This window comes from Squalius cephalus, assembly GCF_949319135.1.
Source record: "Squalius cephalus genome assembly, chromosome: 20".
In the NCBI taxonomy this organism is placed as follows: domain Eukaryota; kingdom Metazoa; phylum Chordata; class Actinopteri; order Cypriniformes; family Leuciscidae; genus Squalius; species Squalius cephalus.
In genome coordinates, this window is record NC_137141.1 from 14,685,492 (window position 1) to 14,707,404 (window position 21,913).

Here is a 21,913-nt window from a genome sequence, read left to right on the forward strand (position 1 = left end):
ATTTAATCACAAAACACTGGTCAATTTCTCATATTCTGCCAAAAACTTAATTCTGTGTTTGATGTATTTCTGAGGCAGCAATACATTTTTCAAGTAGTGAATTTGCTAACATTTTACTATTTCCCTGACCAATAATTTGTAATTAATGCAATTAAAAACTTGGTGTTCAGCCATTTTGGCTTGGCCCTTTTTCTTTTTTTGCCCAGGAGTGTGTATATGCATACATTTTTCAACTCCAGATCTAAAGTGTTTCTTTCTTTCTTACCCTCAGTGTTTTCCATTCAAAATACTATCATTCATTTATCTTGATAAATGTCTAACATAATTGCGTTTTAGTTTCTTGGCTGAACTGCAGGCCACAATTGAACATGTAGTCTAATGGAACAGCTTAAATTAGGAGCCTATGAATCTAAGATAGATATCACTTTGCATATTCAGCAGTTATAGCATGTAATGTCAAACCTTTGTCAGTTGCATTACATCTTGCAGCTCAACTGAAAGATCATGGAACTAACAATGTCAAGGGTTTGATTGCCAAGGAACACGTATATTGATCAAGTGTACACATTGAAAGTGTCAAATGAATCAATGCAAATGTATAAAACAATATATAAAAGAAGACGCATATAAACCTCCCCAAGACACATTAACATTCATCACAAAATAAAAGGAAAGCACATGTGCTTGCTTAACTCAGAATGGAAAAAAAAAGAACAATGTCCAAAATAAAGCATTGATCTTTTTTAAATGCAGTCAATAGGCTATAGTCACAAAACCTAGGTGCTAAGGCATATATTCAAAAAACACAACACAACAATAACCATAAATTTGAATGGCATTTTTTCAAAATGGTTATTCCCCCCCCCCAAAAAAAAAATGATTACACCTATAAAGAAATGCCACCTTGATTTCATATTATGCAAAATATGTCCCTCTTGTATACCATTTAAAGTATATTTATGTAATTCCATTGAGTTTCCAAGAGACATTGTCACTTACAAAAATGTATTTTTCATGTAATAGTGCAAAATTGGCCCTAACATTACAGTTTTGAGACTAAAGTGCTCAGTTCTTATGGATTAAAACAGTGCAGAGCTGTCAACTGTATTTATCAACAGCTAGTATAAAACATCATTCTGAAAACGGTTATTTATCAACCCAAAAGGATAGAATTCTGTCATTTCATGTGATTATAGACATCAAGTTCTTGACTGTTGCCAAAGGATGGACTTTGTCACTGTTTGAGCTTTGACAACAGCGACCGGAAGTTCTTCAGCTCTCTAACACTTGTTGAGATCCTGAAAAAAAGAAAATAAAACATAATTAAGACCCATTTCAACTAAAGATATTTGAACATAAATAGACATGTATTTCTTTTAAATGACTTGCCTTCCAAAAGCATTGAACAAAGACACAATTTCCTGCCGGCTGAGCTGAAATGACGGATTCGTGTTGCTTGTGTTGGGCATGGCCTCGATTTGCCTTTCTGAGAACAGGATTTTCAGTGCGGTTCCCAGGCCCTGGGTCTATGAGAGACATTTATTGAATTTCACATATCAACACAAATAACATCATCCGATTACCTTTCATGGTCTTTGTTGTCTTACCTGCAATTTGCCCCAAAGTCTGCATTTAAAGCATTCGACACAATCCATGATACGCGAGATGTTCTTAAAGGTGAGCTTGAAGTCTTCCTATAGTCAGGGAAGAACCAATTTATTTATTATTGCTCTAAAACTTACATTTCTGTAACATTGTTGTTATAGCAAACTTGGAAAAGAGCCACTGGCCTTTAGTTTCATGGCTTCCTTCTTATTTCCAGCAAACAGAGCAGTCTCATCAAAATGCAATGGAAAAGATCTGCAAATAAAGAATTAGTTATATCACGGCTGGAATACACTACACCAGAAGTTTCCCACGGACCCCCAAATATCATCATCCTTGTGTGAGAGGCCCCATCTTAAAACTACGCAATTATCATACGTAATCAAAAGTGACCATCATACACTACGCAATTTCTTCAATTACGCTTGCTCTGACTTTTGCCAACTATTGCCTACTCTTCTTCTGCAAATCAGGGCAGATCTGGGCAAAAACCGCATCGTTTATTCTAGCCTTTAGTTAAATAAAAAAATTTAAACATATTACCTAAATAAAAATATTAATAACCCAATATTTTAACCACTCTAAATGGGTTGGCTACATTTTTGATGCAACATTGCAATGCTCTTACTTAGCCACATGGAGGAGCTCTAAAAGCAGTTTCTTGTTCTCGTTGTCTTGTGTCGGCTGGCCGGTGTACAAATGGAAGGTGGAACGTTCAAAATACGGTAGAATTTTGGCCAGAGCACGCAGCTCAATGAGGTACAGGAAGTAGAGGTTGCGTAGCCTCTTTGGCCCCTCCCCTTCTGTCAGCTCCTCGTCAAACCTCAGCTGGAACTCGGACACATTGTGACCCCACTTCATTTCGAACCAGTTTTCTGACCAATCGAATCAGACAAGTTTAAAGAGTGCCAGAAAAAAAAAATATTTTTAATAATTATAAAGAAACAAATAGGTAGTACTCACCATTGAGGAGGTACCTGGCACTCAGGTGTATGTTAATACTGCTATGCAGTCCCGAGATCAGCCTAAAGAATGCTCGTTTCTCCACACACAAGCCTAGGGAAACAACAAGAGGAACATGTAAGGAATATGTCAATTTAAATATACAGTAGTACATACAAGATAGAGCACTTTTAAAGGGATAGTTCACCCCAAAACAATTAAATTCTGTCATCATTAAATCAGCCTTAAGTTATAACCAAACAGTTGATGGGCCCCATTGACTTCCACAGTATGGAGGGGAAAAAATACTATGGAAGTCAATGGGGTCCATCAACGTTTTGGTTACCGACATTCTTCAAAATGTCTTCTTTTGTGTTCAGCAGAAAGAAATTCAAACAGGTTTGAAACAACTTGAGGGTAACAGAATTTTCAGTTTTGCCTGAACTTTCCCTTTAAGAGCCACTTACCCTCCAGCCAGCGATAGAACCCCTGACCTTTAATAAGAAATAGACATGTCATTATCTAGATAATCAAATTGGGTTAAATGTATCTGAAGAACATGACCTTACCATCATCTCCTAAAGTGGACAGAAAGAGAGAGAGAGAGAGAGAGAGAGAGAGAGGGGATTATAGGTCATGAGCATCACTATTTGATCTACTGTGTGTACTGAAAAATCTATGTGCTTTAAAACTGACACATTTTAGACTTGAAAACACAAAACAATGCATTAGCAATAAATGCTCACCACTGTTAGACACCAAAGGATTCAGCGGTCGCTTAACTGAATACGGTCTGAAAAAGTAACAAAAAAGGATGGAAGTTGTTACAACATTATGAGTACTGTGGGATTACAAATTTAAGAATCTGTTACGTCTACATCTTGACATAACATCAAATGAAAAACTAAAGTGAAGTGCATTGTATTTAGCATTTAAGGTTAAGATGATGATACCAGATGAATTATTCTGTTTCCAGCAAGAGGTTTCTGCCAGTTCCTTTTCTCTTTATTGTAAATCAAATGAGCCAGATTACTGAGAACCTCACCATTTGTGTTTAATGGCTCTTGGAGAACCCTGTCCCATTCCCATTCGCTGATTGGATTAGGAATGGTGATACTCTACAGTCTGGGGCGGGTTCCTATACCTGGATACTTCGTTTGCATGCTTTGTTTAAGGTCGTCGGCCATTTGCTTTGTCTCCCCTGCCCCCTAAAATCTATATAAACTACAATGTACACTGCCTTGGTGAGACTTGATGACTGCAGCGACCAACAGCTCGTGTTCTCAATAAAGAATCCTGCTGAAGATTCAACCAAGTCTCCTGGTCTTCGCTTCTGAGATTTCCAACAGTACTCAACAATAGTCGATAAAAATATTCAAATCTGATTTAGGGTGAACATTATGGGTGGGTTTTGCAACTTATCAAGGCCTGAACCTTTTGAAAGGGGGTCTTAAAAGTATGTATTATTTTTATTACATTAAGTATCGACTATCATACAAAAGGTATGTGTAAAGGTCGGTAAAAAAAAAATGTGTGACGTTTTTAAAAAGAAGTCTTAAGTTCACCAAGGTTTCATTTATTTAATACAGTAAAAGCAGTAATATTTTGAAATATGATTACAATGTAAAATTCTATTTTATTATGTTTTAAAATGTAATTTATTTATTTTCAGCATTATTACTCCAGTCTTCAGTGTCACATGATCCTTCAGAAATCACTGAAATCACTGCTGATTTGCTTCTCATTTCTTATTATTATCAATGTTGAAATAATAACTGCTTAATATTTTTTGTGGAAACTGTGATCATTTTTGATCTTTGATTAAAAGTTAAACAGCCTTTATTTGAAAAATAAATGTTTTGTATCACTATAAATGTCACTTTTGATCAATTTAACGCATTTTTGCTGAACAATATTAACTTCCTTAAAAAAAAAAATCCTACTGACCCCAAACTTTTGAAAGGTAGTGTAATTAATGTCAAACAGCATTTTCAAACATTTCTGTAATCACAAATGTTAAAGGTTCACAGTCTTTCATCTTATGTACGATATGTCAATACACTCACGCAAAGAAGTTGTGGTCGTTTATTATGCTATTATTGACATATCACAAGATAATATCAAAAGACCATGAAGTTAGCTGGCTAAGATAGTTGGCTAACTATTCTTAAGGCCCTATACTTCAATTTCCACGTTATGCTCTGTCTCGTGCAAGCCTTTCAAAGTACACTCCTTTGGCCATGAGTGCGGAAAGACACGTTCGGTGCAAGCACTCTATCTAGTGGACTTTCAAGCACTCACACAGTTGTACACACACTGTCCATACAGACACAAATATTGGGCTGCACAAGAGTGTGCAGACCCTCCTGATGACGAAAATTACGTCACCCGGACAGCCTGTGGACCACCGTGGGACACGGACGGCCGAAGTATACTTTGGCCTTAAAGGGATACTTCAGGATTTAGCATTAAGCTTTGTATTAGTAGAAAACCTGTAGTATTTTCGAATTACCGTGCTTTCCACCCTCATATCCCCCTGAGACAAGAGATTTATATATTTTTTGTCTGGAAAAAATCCTCCGATGACGCAAAAATCGTCATTTTGCGTCATCGGAGGATTTTCTGGCCAGAGGCTAAAGACTACAGCCAGTAGATGGCGTAGTTCCGCATGTTTTCAGCCCGCCCATAGAGGGTGGGATCTCACTCACAGAATGTACACAGTGTCAGCTGTCTTTCTTTGGAAGCTAAGCTTGCAGGCTCTTGTTCTGTGGAGAAAGCTGAGTAGTAGGAGAAAGCTGAGTAAGTAGGGAAAACCATCCTCCTTTTCCCGGACTTGTCCGGCGGGCGAGATCGTTCAAAATGTCCGGGATTCAGCTTTTGCGTTCTGCGGTCGCCATTCATTGTTTACATGCAGCTCACCTTTTGTTTCAATCTAACTGAATTCATTCCGATTGGTGAATCTGAATGTAGTGTTTACATGAACGCTAAACAAGTGATCGGTTGATGTGCGTTTTACCATTGCTAAGAAAATTCCCGCTCCTCCGTGAGAGATGCGAGACCCGGCACGTCACAGTAATGACGCCACCGGCCTCGCGCCGTTCTCCCACGGCCGTCAGCCTCGTCCTGCTCGCCACAGTTAACATGATGAATGAATGGCGACTGTAGAACGCAAAAGCCGAATCCCGGACATTTTGGGCGATCTCTAAATCCCTGGCAAACTCATCACGTAGGCTAGTCTTGTTGTTTGTTTTCAACTGCGCTCCCTTACCGGTAGGCGTGGCCTCCTAAGGCAGCGAAGCAAGTGCATTCTGGGAGTTGTTGTCTTTCATCCACATAAGCCAAAAATACATTTTCTGGCTTTTCTCAGTCTAGAAAGCTCCAAATTCAAAAATTTCTTCACATTTCTTCAACTTAAATTACCTATTTTAAATACACATTCATCTTCCCAGAGGTGAAATATCCCTTTAAGATTCTTATAAAAGGTCTATTTGGAAACGTGAGACAAACTGACCTCCTGTGACCTAAAATGAATAATTTGCACACTGATCAGAATAAAGGTGACTCTTTACTTGAAGCAGTTCTCCTCATATATGCTGTTCCAGATCCGCCAGGCCTCTGGTCCTTTATAGCCGGTGAAACGCTCAGGGTTTAGCAGGAGATCGACATACTTTGATTCAGGTGAGTCCTCATCTGAGAAAATCAAATAAAAAACAATTATGCAGCCTGTGGAGGATGACTAAAGCTGTAAAGCATACTGTACTTGTAGCCCAATGTGAGCTTGCCAATTATCAGGCACCTCAAATAAAAAGCAGATTATTTGATCAAACTAACAAACTACCATCCAACATGCAGAAACGATCTGATTCATCATCGTGTTTCTTCCACTCTTGAAGAGCCTGAAGTGTCTCATCACTACATAGAGAAACACTGAGTGAGAACTCACACAAACAAGGTCAAAAAGTTAAGAAATATTGGGTATTCTTGACTCTCAGAAGGTGCAACAACTTTTAAACAAACCTTAGAGAACTGTTGACAGCTCCAAGTTTCTCTACCTTCTCACATTTCTCTAAATCCTGACTAGCTTCTTCTGAATACTATGAGGAAAAATTATTAACATCCAACAACACCAATATGCATGACATACACTATATGACTTTCTAATACCTTATAACTGCTGGATTTAAGGCCCTCTGGTACTTCACCCTGCTCAGAAAGACACAAGGAGTCTTTTCATTTTACAAAATCCCTCGAGACAAAATCATCTGAATAAACTTTGCAAAGCTCACCGGTGTGCACGGTTTCACAGCACAGTATTTGAGTCCACACTGGCTGTGGTCTGTCCAGAACGGACAGGGGTTGTTCAGATTGACCTGAGGAGCAGACTATTGAATATTAGACATGAACAATGAATAGATATTTTCTCTGTATTGTCAACAATAAAATCACCTGGTAAAACCGGAAATAATCAGATGATAGTAGTTTCTGTAGTTTGGGGAAGATTTCTTTGTTGTTGAAACTGTCGATGGTCTCAACATCACAAGCACAATCATCAAGAGTCCCGGTGACCTACAACCAAAATGTAATCAATTAATCAATTAAAAGTGACACACTTCGACATCAATTGGTTAATCAGGTTTAATCGCAAAACAATATTAACAGTCTCAGAGCACACTTTATAAATAAAAGTACTGTAATGGTACCATGGTGTGGTGATGGTTGCAAATTGTAATACTATAGTACTTTATATCGCCACACCTTTTCATCCAAGTTGTTTGTGGACATGGAAATTTCAAAATAATATTGTTTAGGCTAATCATACACTATTAGGCCTATCTATTATACTATTAATCACAGCTATTAATATTTGATGAAATATCTGAGCTGATCATAACTAGAAAAAAATGATAGAAAATACTTTTTAGGACACTAAATCACAATTTCAAAACAGAATTATTAAAGTAAACTAAAACTAAACCCATAAAAAAATGTTCATTACTTAATGAACTAACTTAGCCTACTTACGAAATAAAAAACAAAACACACAACAAAATTACGGTACTAACACTTTGACTAAAATTAAAATTAAAACGGAAAATATAAAACACCATGTAAATATTAATAATATCTAAATTTCCCATGACTGTGGGAACGCATGCACGGTATATTTGAGTGATTACCATATTTATATGATATTACCATAGTTTCAGATCAAATAAACCCCTTACTATTGTCATTTTTAGGCGAGTGACACATTGATACTTCATTAAAATCTGCTTCCAAAGCGATGTAACAACATCAGTGATGTTGTATATTGTGCATCTCACCTGACAGAAGCACCTGTGAGCAGCGGATCCAGCTGTCGTCACGTGAACGCGAGTGAGTAAAACCGCCAACAAAATGAAAGATTTCATTATCACTAAACCGAGTTCGGTATAAACGGGTCTTCTTCACACTGCTGCTCACTCGCTACAGTGTTTGTGTAATGCGTAGTTCAAGTAAATAACACGTAAAGACACGTTCACTTCCGATTGAATCAGCCGCTACGTGAAGTACGTGACCTAACGACTACTGCTGCGACACGACATCCGATACATGAATGATTGGAGCTAACGCGCATCCACAAAGCATTGTGTCGCAAAATATGCTTTATTTTATTATCATATAACTGTCTCAGTGAATCTGTAGGGTTGAACTGTAAAATCAGCTCTTCTAATGTCGTTAGCATGAACTAGGAACGCCTTCCTTTGGATGAAAATTGCACGACATGCAGTTCTCCACATGATGTCGCCAAATACTAAGTTCAGTATTAGGCGGTGATACAACTGTCAACTGTACAGAAAAAGATATTTTCTGATGGTGAAATGTAAGTATGCTTAAATCCAGTTTCCCTTAATGTTTCTAGTGATGTTCTCCTCTTAAACAGGCAGAACTTTTAAATACAGTAGCCTACATCTTTTTATTTAACTGTTAAAAATCAAGAAACTTTTTTTTCAAGTGTAATGCAGCAACATGTTTTAAATGTATTTATTTATTTATTTATTTAAACAGCTATATTTCTTTTCTTGTAATATTATATTCATCAATAATATATTATAATATGAATTTAATTGAGCAGATATATCTCTTTTCTTAGAATATTTATTTATTTGATTTAGCATACCATTTACTAAATTTTTCTAAAGTTTCCTATCTATCTATCTATCTATCTATCTATCTATCTATCTATCTATCTATCTATCTATCTATCTATCTATCTATCTATCTATCTATCTATCTATCTATCCTCCTGATTTCAAACTGTGGTAGAGCAGCGCCATCTCATGGACGGAATCCGCTACTGCAACGAGCCTCGCTGTAGTTGAAGAATTCAAGGGCGGAATCGAATGTGTCCAAGTTTCCTTTTTCGACACTTTGTAACCCACATTCAGCGCGTCACAGTAGGTCAGATTTACAAAATTCCATTCTAAAAAAAACGTCCTCAGACTTCGACGAACAGAACTTTTTATCTAGCTACCCCTCCCCTCTAAACAGTTCAAACAAAACTTCCACTCCTGCCGTAACGTCGTCCAGTTTGATGCGGACACCTCTCGGACTCTTTTCTCCCTAAAAAAAATAATAATAATTAAAAAAAAAAAAAAAATCCCTGATTCCCGGTCAGTCGTCTCCTGTAGGATAAGCAATACGATCTGCTCCCTAACTCCATTCTCTATTTTTGTGCTTCCTTGTGCTGCCAAGCCCCTGACGTAATGCTCCGTGTTAATTATTAGCATGTGGGAAGCGATGCCGAGACTCTCCTCTGCTGCTTAAACAAGAGCGACTGACTGCGGGGAGAAAAACCTCGTCAAGATGGACAAACACACTGACCCAGAGTGAAGGGGCACCGCTCCCCGTCCCGTCCAGTCCTGTCCTGCGACCAGCACCAATGCAACTGCGCCTTTAGGTAAGTCACTTCTGAGGGTTTTTACTAGAGTATATCAAGCCTTTTACAGTATAAACTTGGGTTGCAACATCTCTCGTCCCAGCTTTTTTTTTTTTTTGCTACAACGGTAGCTTTCTATGGGAACTCTTTGAGTATGAAAAATGGAAATCGCAACGCGTCTGTTTTATTAAAAGTTTTGGATTGTTCATTAATTATACTTAATAAAGGGGTTTAGGCAGGGTAACCAACCACACTGCTGACTTAAGAGTGGGGAATTGCTTCAGATGTAAAGAGTTGTGAAAATGAGGGCTGTACAGACTTACAGTAGGGACAGTCGAGCAACAATTTTTGGGAATGTTCTGGACAGTCTGCGATTCAGTTCGGATATCGATCGCTTGAGTACCGCATGGACGCGAATTGAAACTGAAAGCCTGTTTATTTGTATTTGTCCACATGTGAGGCTTTTGGAGGTAAGTGTGTAATTTAGGTTACCATACTGGACTCAGAAAAGATATTGAGGCTGCATTATTCTTGCGGAGTTCCCTTTTACAGTTCATCTGTGTGTGTAACGTCAGCGCGTGCTTTTAATAGATGCTCACTATAACTGCATTCTTATAAACTCGCTCGCGCCCGCTAATGTGTCAACTAGCCCCTCAGAAATACTTATGTTTTGATTAATTTCAGACTCGAATTTTTAGAATCACTAAAAAGGATTTGTTCTTTGTTTGCAGGATCCATCGTTATGTCAGTAGGTGGCGATCAGCGAGTCTATTTTTGTGTGATTGAGTCATTGAATCGTCAAATGATTCGTTAAACGCACAGGTTTTTGCTAACATAGTCTAAGTCTGCATTAAATAAAAATTGAATAGGCTATATTTACTTAGTAAGCGCACGTAGATAGTCTTTTGGTGAACAATTAATCTGTGTAAATTAATCCACAGAAAAAGGTGTTTTTAATGGACATTTGACCCCATAGAATAGGCCTAAGTAGTAGCCTACGACATTTATGAATTATTCTTAATTTGTGAAAGATCATACATTTTTCTCCTCTTCTCTGTCCTTTATGTAATTGTGACACGTGCAGAATTTAACTATCAACTCGACGACTCACACTAAGATAGATGCGAGATTCACTATTGAGATGATTCTTTTGTTCCTGAATGAGATGTGCTAGTTTTTTCCTTTCATTCGTGAACGAGATGCCTCGTTGTTGTTCTTCTTCTTCTTTTCTTTTTTCATTTAGTTAATGAACTAATGCTAATTTCTTGTACTATAGTCAGCTTGTGAGCGAAAATTAGAAGTCTGTGCATTGAAATGAACACATTATTCATTCTCTTAAACGACTCAAACTCTGATTCATTTACGAATGAAACACCAATGGATGAAACAGGTTTGTTTTTGTCGCTGGAAAGGAAAGTAGAGTTGTTTCATGGACTGAAACTATTGATATTTGCCAACTTGTTATAAATGGTTACCCTGTTTGTGTTTCTTGGAAGAAATTTTATGTACGTGTCATTGTCAGTCTGAAAGAGTCAACCAACAGATTCCAAAGGGTTCGGAAACCAGCAATGAGATTCAGAATTTATGGACTATACAGCTGATAGTCTACTAGCTGGTAGACTATCAGCTGGCCAAACCAGCATAAGGTAGTCATGCTGTTTTTGGAACTGGTTGAACAGCTAAAAGACCAGCATGGTTTATAAAGCAGCTTCCAAAACACAATTCCCAGCTTTAAGATGACATTTAAGATTACATTTTTTACCAGGGCTTGCCTTTTTGTGTATGTTTTTCTTCTGAAGTATAGACTATACAATCTCTACTCTTTGCTTTTACAGAAAGAAGATGTTCTCTGTGGAAAATGCCATCAAGACTAAAGCTGGACAGTCACTGTATGCTGGAGGAAAGCTGAGGAACGTTTTGTAAGCCCGAAGTGGCCAGAGGGCAGGAGAGCTCTGACGAATACCACATCAAAAGCTTCAAACAGGGATTTCCTACCACCAAGCCTAACTCCCAAAACCCAAGAACAAAGATGCAATACGTTGGTACCTACTAGCAAATAAAAGGGCTTTTCTCTGTCAAACCTCAAGTGAGGGCAAAAGCAAGTGTGTTTTTGTGTGGTGAGTCTCCATTAAGCTGCAAAGCAACATCATTGGGTCGTGGCCATCTCTCGCTCCCCCTCTCGACGAACCTGATTTCCAATTCTTGCTATTGTGAGCCTGCCCACCAGATCATGATGTTTCGTGACCAGGTGGGAGTCCTCGCCGGCTGGTTTAAGGGTTGGAACGAGTGCGAACAGACAGTGGCGTTACTATCTCTCCTCAAGCGGGTCAGTCGGACCCAAGCACGCTTCCTTCAGCTCTGTCTGGAGCATTCCTTGGCTGACTGCACTGAGCTGCATGTTCTGGAAAGGGAGGCCAATAATCCAGGTCAGTACAGAAGCTACCACCTTTTCTGCCAGTACTACTAACCGTATGCGAGCGCGTGGTGTTGAGTTGTACCTGTTAAGAACAGGTGCACCCAGGTCTTTTGGTTCATGTAGAAGTTTCTTGGTGTCTTTAACCTACCCATTAGACATTGGTACAACTTCCAGATTCATGTAATAGAGATTGGCTTTGACGCCAATCTGTATTTAAAAAGCATAATATGTGATTTTGTATCCATAGTTTTTGGCTAAATTTGAGGGAGTGTGCATGTGACCATGGAAAATGGCCTAATGACGAAAGAGCACATTAATTTATTTACAAGACCAACATGCTGAGCTGAAGGCATGACCTGAGGGTATTTCATACGTAATACAAATGTACCGTAAGAAATAAGTATTGTATTTTTCTTTCTTGCACACATACATGCCCTAAAACTCAAACATGGGATTCCCATCAGAGTTTATAGTGGGCTGAGACTCATAAAGAGCCTCCTTGTAGTGGTGCGTGTTGTATTTTATATGAGGGATTTTAGTGCAGCTCTGTCATTGTTATTCTAAAACTTCAAGATGAAGACATCAAAGAAGAACTCATGAAGTTTTTTAAAGTGGTCCTCACCCTGGTGTGTCCACTGACATTAAAACCAGCTGACGGGGTGCAGCCCATCTGAAACTCTTCTGGATAGTGTATTTCTGGTGTATGCTGTTGGAATCATACGTTGATGATGAGTTTGTGGTTTGTTATTGCAGATGGTGGATTTGCATGCTTGTACTGTATGTGGTGGTGACCTTTTGAATGAATGCACTCCAAATGTGACTGTCTGTGCATGCCTACCTGTGCGATTCACCTAAGGGCAGTATTACGCAGTCCTGCCTATGTCAGCCCAAAGCTCATGTCAGCTTCCTATTACTCACCAGACGGTAGGGATTCTTTGGTTAATCAGCGTATTTTCTTTCATTCAAGCAGACGTCTGGTTTAGCCTGGGCCCTCATTAACTATCTCACTTCAGACGTTTTAGTTGTCTGTTTTCCTGTATGAAGGTTAGGTTTTGACTTGTTTAGATCAACACAATTTTAACCAATCTTACGTTGATATTTTACAGTTTTTGAATTTTCTGACTTGGGTGTGGTTTTGAATCTACTTGGTTATTAAGGGGATTTTTTTAATAAAGTGCGTGGAAAATATAGTGTATTTAAGATGGCAAATTAGAAATGTGACATTGATCAAATTGATTAATAAACATTAATACATTTTTTACATTAATTTATTATCTATGCAGAAATATATAATATAGTCTGCATATAAAATAATTATAGTAAATTTGACCGTATATGTTATGTATATGTGTATGTATATGTATATAGGTATGTGTTTGTGTATATATATATAGTGCTGTCAAAATATTAGTGCGCGATTAATCCCATATAACATACGTTTTTGTTTGTATAATATACACTCACCTAAAGGATTATTAGGAACACCATACTAATACTGTGTTTTACCCCCTTTCGCCTTCAGAACTGCCTTAATTCTATGTGGCATTGATTCAACAAGGTGCTGAAAGCATTCTTTAAAAATGTTGGCCCATATTGATAGGATAGCATCTTGCAGTTGATGGAGATTTGTGGGATGCACATCCAGGGCACGAAGCTCCCGTTCCACCACATCCCAAAGATGCTCTATTGGGTTGAGATCTGGTGACTGTGGGGGCCATTTTAGTACAGTGAAATCATTGTCATGTTCAAGAAACCAAGATTCAAGCTTTGTGACATGGTGCATTATCCTGCTGGAAGTAGCCATCAGAGGATGGGTACATGGTGGTCATAAAGGGATGGACATGGTCAGAAACAATGCTCAGGTAGGCCGTGGCATTTAAACGATGCCCAATTGGCACTAAGGGGCCTAAAGTGTGCCAAGAAAACATCCCCCACACCATTACACCACCACCACCAGCCTGCACAGTGGTAACAAGGCATGATGGATCCATGTTCTCATTCTGTTTACGCCAAATTCTGACTCTACCATCTGAATGTCTCAACAGAAATCGAGACTCATCAGACCAGGCAACATTTTTCCAGTCTTCAACTGTTCAATTTTGGTGAGCTCGTGCAAATTGTAGCCTCTTTTTCCTATTTGTGATGGAGATGAGTGGTACCCGGTGGGGTCTTCTGCTGTTGTAGCCCATCCGCCTCAAGGTTGTGCGTGTTGTGGCTTCACAAATGCTTTGCTGCATACCTCGGTTGTAACGAGTGGTTATTTCAGTCAAAGTTGCTCTTCTATCAGCTTGAATCAGTCGGCCCATTCTCCTCTGACCTCTAGCATCAACAAGGCATTTTCACCCACAGGACTGCCGCATACTGGATGTTTTTCCCTTTTCACACCATTCTTTGTAAACCCTAGAAATGGTTGTGCGTGAAAATCCCAGTAACTGAGCAGATTGTGAAATACTCAGACCGGCCCGTCTGGCACCAACAACCATGCCACGCTCAAAATGGCTTAAATCACCTTTCTTTCCCATTCTGACATTCAGTTTGGAGTTCAGGAGATTGTCTTGACCAGGACCACACCCCTAAATGCATTGAAGCAACTGCCATGTGATTGGTTGATTAGATAATTGCATTAATCAGAAATTGAACAGGTGTTCCTAATAATCCTTTAGGTGAGTGTATGTATACATATATACATACACGCATATATTATATAAACAAAGACATTTATGTTACAATTAATGGATTCAACAGCACTACTAATATATATATATATATATATATATATATATATATATATATATATATATATATATATATAATTTTATTTTTTTATTTTTTTTATGTCATTTTTTACTTCTATTATACATCTTACATATAATTTACTATTTACTATTTACATTACTATTACATATCAATTGTAATTTTGATTAGACATGTCATGTTGAATTTTAATTTAGGATGAGTATTCTCATCTATCCTCAAATCAAAGTCCAATTTTCTTTCTTTTTTTATAAACCTGTAAATGACCACTTTAAGACATCCCTGTTCATTAGAATAGTGTATTCAGAGTTAACTCGCAGCTGGAAGTTGAGTGGAAAGATGCAACTATTTGGAAAGAACTGCGCCAATGAGAGGAATCCACAATGACCTACTTATTTCCCTCTGTGAAGGAGCTGCCTTGTTCCCCTGACCCAAATGATGCAACTTATTTGCCTCTCATCTCAGCATCGTACACATTAACAAAATGCATGTGTGTTTTGTGTGTTAGTCAGAGGTAAAATTGCATATGTTGTATTCAGTTTCATATCTTACACTTTAAATGCTAAAAAGGCTGTTTTTTGTGCAGTAGAGTTTACATTTACTTGGTGATGATACCTTCATCTAGTTATATTAGTCTTAAACACCATCAGTAGAGTGGTTTAAGTTGGCATATGTGCGATTAAGTATCTATGAAAGAAGTGAAGGCAAAACACACAAAGCTACACAGCCCTGGCCTAGGTTTTGTTGTTGTTTGAATTTTTCGACTGTTCCATCCAGTGTGGACTTCAGATAAAACAGAGAGTGTGTGTAAGTCTATGTGCGTAAACAAGAGAGGGTACATGTTTGTCGGAATATTATTCCTGTCTGAGCTGGTGTTTAACCCTTGGCCCTTTTTCCACCCCTCCACCTCACAGCCCAGAGGCAGAGTAGAGCCCGGACAGGAGGGGCACTGTTGTTATGAATGACTGACTTCATACCTCTGTGTGTGTGTGTGTGTGTGTTTGAGATGATGAAGGCTCTCTGAGTTGTTTTTCCAACATGGTGGCCTCTCTGTGAGATGCTGCAATGTACCTTCAGAAATGTCAAACACCCATACTGTATTTAAACCGAACCAGCTGGACTGAACTGACATTCCCCATTGTGACGGGTAATGTGACGGGAGAGTATTTGTGTTGTTGACATACTGATATTTCTAAATAGTCATTTGTTTGATCGTTGTCCCCCATTCACACTGTTGAACTATTGTATGTAGCAAATCTACAGTTAGAGCTGAAATGTTATGCCTTTAGAATTCAAGAGTTTTTAATCTCCCATAAATCAGTTTATGTATTGGTCTTTTGATTTTGCATTGGGATTTGGGAATGATTGATTAACCATTGATGGTTAGGGCCCTATAGATATAGACTTTGGCAAGTACTCATAATCATAGCATAATATGGTTAATTATGCATTTCGCAGAAACCTTTATTCAAAGCAACTTACATTGCATTGAATGTATAGAATTTTTTTTTTTAGCATTCAGTGGGAATTGTACCCATGACTTTGCTGTTGTTGGCACTATGCTTTACAGTTTGAGGTACAGGGAATCTAATTTGTAATGTAATGTAATTTGTAATGTAATGGTCAGTCTTAAAGGATTAGTTCCCTCCAGAATTTAAAATTTCCTGATAATTTACTCACCCCCACTTCATCCAAGATGTTCATGTCTTTCTTTCTTCCTTCAGTCGAAGAAAAGAAAGTAAGGTTTTTGTGGAAAACATTCCAGTATTTTTCTCCATATAGTGGACTTCAATGGGGACCAACGGGTTGCGGGTCCAAATTGCATTTTCAGTGCAGCTTCTAAGGGCTCTACACGATCCCAGCCGAGGAATAAGGGTCTTATATAGCCAAACGATCTGCCATTTTCTTAAAATAATAAAAATGTATATACTTTTTAGTTTTAACCACAAATGCTCATCTTGCACTAGCACTGTGATGCGCGTCCACGACTTCACGCATTATGTATTCACGTTGGAAAGAACACACGTGACGTTGGCGGAAGGTAGGCTAGGGCAAAAAACTCGATTTCATTTTCTCCTTCAACATCAAAATCGTCCGCCATCGTTGTTTCACCTTCTTTTGTAAAGGGCGTTTGACTTACTCTTTGCACGTTATCTTTGTAAACACTGGGTCGGCACTTCCGCCTACGTCACACGTGTCCGGGAAGATTTTAAAACGAGCGGTTCATTCATTAAACGTAAGATCTTACCTTCATGCTGTGGGAATACAAACCGGAAGACAGACCAAAACGAGTGCAGCTCTGAAAAGGGGTGGGGCTACATAAGGTTTATAATCCTCCAAAGCGATCCAGGATGCCATTAAAAATAAACTGTACACTTGTTCCTGCAAGTCTGTACAGAGACGCAAATGAGCTGTTTTAACAGGACGTGTCAAAACGAATGTTCCTTTACGCTTCTATTTCCTCTACAGTTGTCCTCTTGTCTGCAGACTGAAGCGTGTGGAGTAAAGTGAACAGACATCTGTATACTGTATCCAATGTAGCGTCAGTGTTTATAATGGGTTCTATTTGCTTTTGACGCGACGCTCACATGCGGTGTAGACAAGTGTTAGCCGTTAAGTGACTGAGCGCCAGTAGGCGGGGCCTGTGGTGTGTGATGTAAAACTATTCGTCGATGTCTTGCTCTGGAGGCAGGCATATGCAAATGCATTTGCCCGTGTGACGTCACAAGTCCCCCTACATCCAAGCGAGCCATTTTTGGAGCTTGATTAAATAAATGCTTTGTTTATAATCTGGAGAACGTTTTAAGCTCTGAAACTTCTGGATGATTTAATTGTACAAAGACCTCTTACATGTCAAAAGATCAAGGCAAATGTGATTTCTCATGTCATCACCTCTTTAAGGAAAGAAGCAAAATTTTATTTAACAAATATTTGGAAACATGCACACAACAGAACATGTAAACTTATTTGCAATGTTTAAAATGTAGCTTTTTTTCATTGCTGTGTGTCGATATATATATATACTCTATTTATGCCATACAGTTTTGAAAGTATAATTGTTCATTTAGGCCTGCTAATTATACCTTCAAATGTTTTTTAAAAAATTTTAAAAAAAGAAAAAGAAATGCTATCTTTTTTAACATGACTAATATATTTAAATATATTTTTATTTTTATGAGCTTTCTACAGCTTCTTTTTACATATGATTTTGATTATTTTCTTAAAAGTGGAACTGAACACATTACGAGTAAGTATTACATTTGCGAAGGAAGATAATTAGGCTACATTGAGAAGTCAGTTAAAATTGTGAATAATGTTACTCTATGATTATGAGGTTTGTGTGCTTGCCTGCCTTCATCCACTGACCTTGAGACGCACCTCCCCTAGTGACCAGTGTCCAGACCCTTCTCCTGTCCGGCCTGTTTTTTGTGTTTTTTTCCTTTTCTGCCTTTCGGAGAAACGTCAATGAGCTGCTTGGAAAAGAAAGAGTGCTTGTTTCTGGTTTGGGTGTCGAACTGTTACATCGCACCCACGCATGAGCAAACAGTTTATTTCTGGCCCTCGGTGTGTTCCGTGAACTCATACGCAACCCTAGGGAGAGCCATGGAGAACCTGCCAAAATATTCCTTTTTGCTCTGAATCAAACTCTCCTTTTTTATAGTGTCAGCCCTTTTTGAAAGTATAAGATGAGTTGAGTCAGTGTGAAAGCCCATCCCTTGTCTTCTGTGTTGGCTTGACCATTTTAAAATAACAGCACTTGAGAATTATGTCTGGCCAGTGGTGACGTTGATAGGTAGGACATACATTACACTTCATGTGAGCTCATGTTGTCTGTCATGTAGAATGTAGAACAGAAAGGATACTAGGACAATTTCCTGGGAAGTTCTCCAGCACTACCAGGTTACTGGCCTGTTGGAGTCACTAATAATCCCTGTATCACCAATATCGCTGGTGTAAAGACTGGCACACCAAGTCTCTAGTCCAACGCCGTCCGGGTTTTTTAGGCATTTTGATTTTCTAGGCATTCGATTTGGCATTTTGAGCCGTTGGTGAGAGAGAGAACTGATTAGCAAACGAGTGATGAAAGCGAGTCAAGACGGTACAGACAGAAGACTGTAATAATTTTACATCATCTTACTTGAGCTTTCGAATGCACGAATATGTTCATAATAACATGAGCCTACTGGAATGAAGAATGTGATCAGTGTGATTGATATTCAAAATGGTAAGCAAGCGCTGCTTTGTTTACGGTTTGTTTATCCGTAGTCCTAGTTTTGGTTTCCCTTATTGAATGACAAAATTATACTATTGATACCTGCTGATATAGACAGGTATTTATACGAAGGTGCAGAACGCACGTGCAAGTTGACTGTCGCCTTTAGTCCTTTTGGTGTGTTCAAGCGCAGCTTTTTGGCCGAGACGCAGCCGATGGGTGGCAACAACACAGTCAGCTTTCGTTGTTGCTTTGACGTCGGCTTGGTGTGTAAAATTAAACCATCATCCACCTGTTGTCCAAATGAACTCTTGAGTAAGATGTCATATTTTCTTTGATTTAAGTGTACTGTATGTTGCTTTGGATAAAACATCAATATTTCATCTCTCTCACATTATTCTGCTAGACTGATTTCCCCTTATACAGTAGAGTTGTCTTTTTTGCAATACTTGCACTTGCTTTATCTCTCCAAATCTCCAGACCTGAAGACCCTCTTCTTCTTGTTCAGCAGGTCTTTTTTGGCTCTATAGTGATTTTATGACTTGTTGCTAGTAAAACACAAAGTCCTTAAAGGGATAGTTTACCCAAAAATGAAATGTTGGCATTGATTACCCACATCGTTACAAAGCATTCAACTTTCGTTCTTCTTTGAAACATTAATGAAGATGGGTGAACTATCCCTTTAAGACGCTGATGCTCATTTGTTCAATTTTAGACCATCGATTAAAAACTACTAGACAAACAAAATACTATAGCACTGTAGCACAGTTGCGATTTTAGAGCAATTACATTTTATGTTTTGGTCTTTATAAAGTCATAGTTTTTGGTTAAACCATAAAATGGTTTTATGAAAATACAATAACAAATGCTAGGTAACAATATTGATCATGATACTCAATCTGAACCTTTTGTCTTCTTATACACTAAAATATTGGACCACTACAGGTCATAACATAATCAATCATCAGTTTTAATTTATAATCAATATAATGAAATACATTTTCTATATCGATTAAATTTCCTCACGTTCTTCTCAACCAGACTCAATTAACTGACATTAATAAATCCTTTTGACTCTGCCTCGATCATCCATGAGTTGTCAATGTCAATTTAATGGCAAAAACATGTATTTATGTATTAGCATTAAACATTAGCTAGATAATAATGTGTTGTTGTACACAGAAGACCTTGAACATTAGGCTATGTCAAAATTGAACTGAAAATCTTTGAAGAGAAGCTCAATGTAGTGTAATTAGCATTAACTTTGCCCTCTCAGACACGCTTTACTTTGGTACCACTTCTTGTTTTTCATGTGAGTAAAGTTGTTGAAACCGTGGCGCCGATGTTAACTTTGTTAAGGTGCCTTAGAGAAATGCTGAGCTTGGATGACATCAGCACTTGAGTCAGTCTGGGTGATAACTTACACATCACCTGTTTCTCATCCTAATGAATGGCAAAATATGCTCATCTCAGCGAAAAGGAATGGATGACATGCAGGTACTTGAAAGGCATAAGATATATCACCCTTTCTCCTTACTGAGAACAGTTGCTTTCCTTATGGCATCTCTGCTGCTGTTGAAGGAGACTGTGTTTAATTTGCGGTCTTGTCTATACAATTGCGCTCAACTGCAAGTCGGTTTGATTAGCTGAGACAGCAATAGCAATCTTCTTTTATGTTGGTTACATGCAGTTTTCATGCATGTGGCATTTTATCATTTGGGAGATTCTTGTCTTATGTTGTCTTGAGGTTTGCTCGATAAGTCTTTTCTTGAGATCAATCAGCTTTTGATTGATCCCTGGACATAATGATTAGGCTATAACACATTCAATTATTCATTTTTACCATGGCTAGGGAGTTGAGCGATATACCTTTTTATATAGGCTTTGATAAAAAAAATACAGTAATATTGTGAAATATTATTATAATTTAAAATAACTGTTTTCTATAATATATTTTAAAATTAAGTAATGTCTGTCTGTTTTCATTTTCATCATTATTACTCCAGTCTTCAGTGTCACATGATCCTTCAGAAATCATTCTAATATGCTGATTTGCTGCTCAAGAAACATTTCTTATTATCATCAATGTTAAAAACTGTTGTGCTGCTTAATATTTTTTGTAGAAACTGATACACTTTTCAGGATTCCTTGATGATTAGAATGTTAAAAAGCAGCATTTATTTGAAATAGAAATCTGTTCTAACTTTATAGCCTAAATGTCTTTACTGTCACTTTTGATGAATTGAATGTGTCTTTGCTTAAAAGATGGTGAAATCTACTGGCGAGGCTCTCCTCTTCAACGGTCTCCTCTCCACCTCCTGTGTCCTGCCTCATGCTCCTCTCGGTTGTCTCCCACGCCATCAGACCGGTTCTGTAGCTCGTGCCACACTTCGGTTGAGCTGTCAGTGCACGCTTGACTGCAGCAGAGAACAATGCGTCAAGACACTCGCTCTTCACATACCTAGCAGTTCTCTTTGCTTCACTTGAGTGTGTTTTTGGTGAGGCTGGTGTCATGTCTCTTTGTGGCTACTGTTTAGTATGCGTTATTCTGCAGCTGCAATACATAGTGCAGGCAGCTGCATCACGGTGCCACAATGCAGACTTTGTTCAAAAGTGCTGATTGCGCTTTTAAGAGGTCAGGCTGAGACTCTCCCCCTCCCACCACTCCGTTCAGCTCCCAGACAGTCGTGAAGCAGGAGTGGGTTTGCATTTGAGTTTGAGGATGTGTTCTTTTCAGTTGCCCTAAATGGGACTTTTTTCACAGATCAGCTCGCAAAAGAATCTCTGTTCTCTCTCCTGCAGGTACGGAAATAAAGATTTCTTCCGAATAGGAAAATAATGATCGGTGAATGAGGAGGGGGTTCAAGTAGCACAGGGGCCCAGACATTTCCTTAAATAGAGCTCTCTGAGCTCAAATCCGCAGACTTGAGGCTCACATTCCAGGAATAGCTCCAGCTGTGACATTCTGCGCCACACGAACACACACACAAACCCCTGGAACGTCTACAGGTAGACTAAATTGATGTTCCATCAGTCGAGGCTTTTATAGATGTTACATCCATCT

The 21,913-nt window shown here is 38.4% G+C and overlaps 2 protein-coding genes across 3 annotated transcripts in view; one reads left to right on the forward strand and one right to left on the reverse strand.

Moving 5' to 3' along the window:
* Nucleotides 1-200: 200 nt before the first annotated feature.
* ero1a (endoplasmic reticulum oxidoreductase 1 alpha) lies at nucleotides 201-8,091 on the reverse strand. Its single transcript, XM_079853100.1, has 15 exons — nucleotides 7,872-8,091; nucleotides 6,994-7,113; nucleotides 6,834-6,917; nucleotides 6,712-6,750; nucleotides 6,565-6,641; nucleotides 6,386-6,459; nucleotides 6,117-6,237; nucleotides 3,265-3,340; nucleotides 3,015-3,036; nucleotides 2,569-2,661; nucleotides 2,234-2,480; nucleotides 1,791-1,860; nucleotides 1,608-1,694; nucleotides 1,390-1,526; nucleotides 201-1,298 (listed from the first exon to the last, which is right to left on the reverse strand). The coding sequence occupies exons 1-15, from the start codon at nucleotides 7,956-7,958 to the stop codon at nucleotides 1,235-1,237; spliced, it is 1,398 nt and encodes a 465-aa protein (XP_079709226.1). The 5' UTR covers nucleotides 7,959-8,091; the 3' UTR covers nucleotides 201-1,234.
* Nucleotides 8,092-9,317: 1,226 nt separating this feature from the next.
* The window catches only part of samd4a (sterile alpha motif domain containing 4A), a 42,534-nt gene continuing 29,938 nt past the window's right edge, over nucleotides 9,318-21,913 (forward strand). Inside the window, exons 1-2 of one of the 2 annotated variants that reach the window (XM_079853093.1) lie at nucleotides 9,318-9,487; nucleotides 11,302-11,892. In XM_079853093.1, coding sequence (XP_079709219.1) covers nucleotides 11,697-11,892 — 196 coding nt within the window. In that variant the 5' untranslated portion in view covers nucleotides 9,318-9,487; nucleotides 11,302-11,696. Of the gene's footprint in view, nucleotides 9,488-11,301; nucleotides 11,893-21,913 lie in introns of those variants that run through there. The other variant, XM_079853094.1, reaches the window with a different exon arrangement.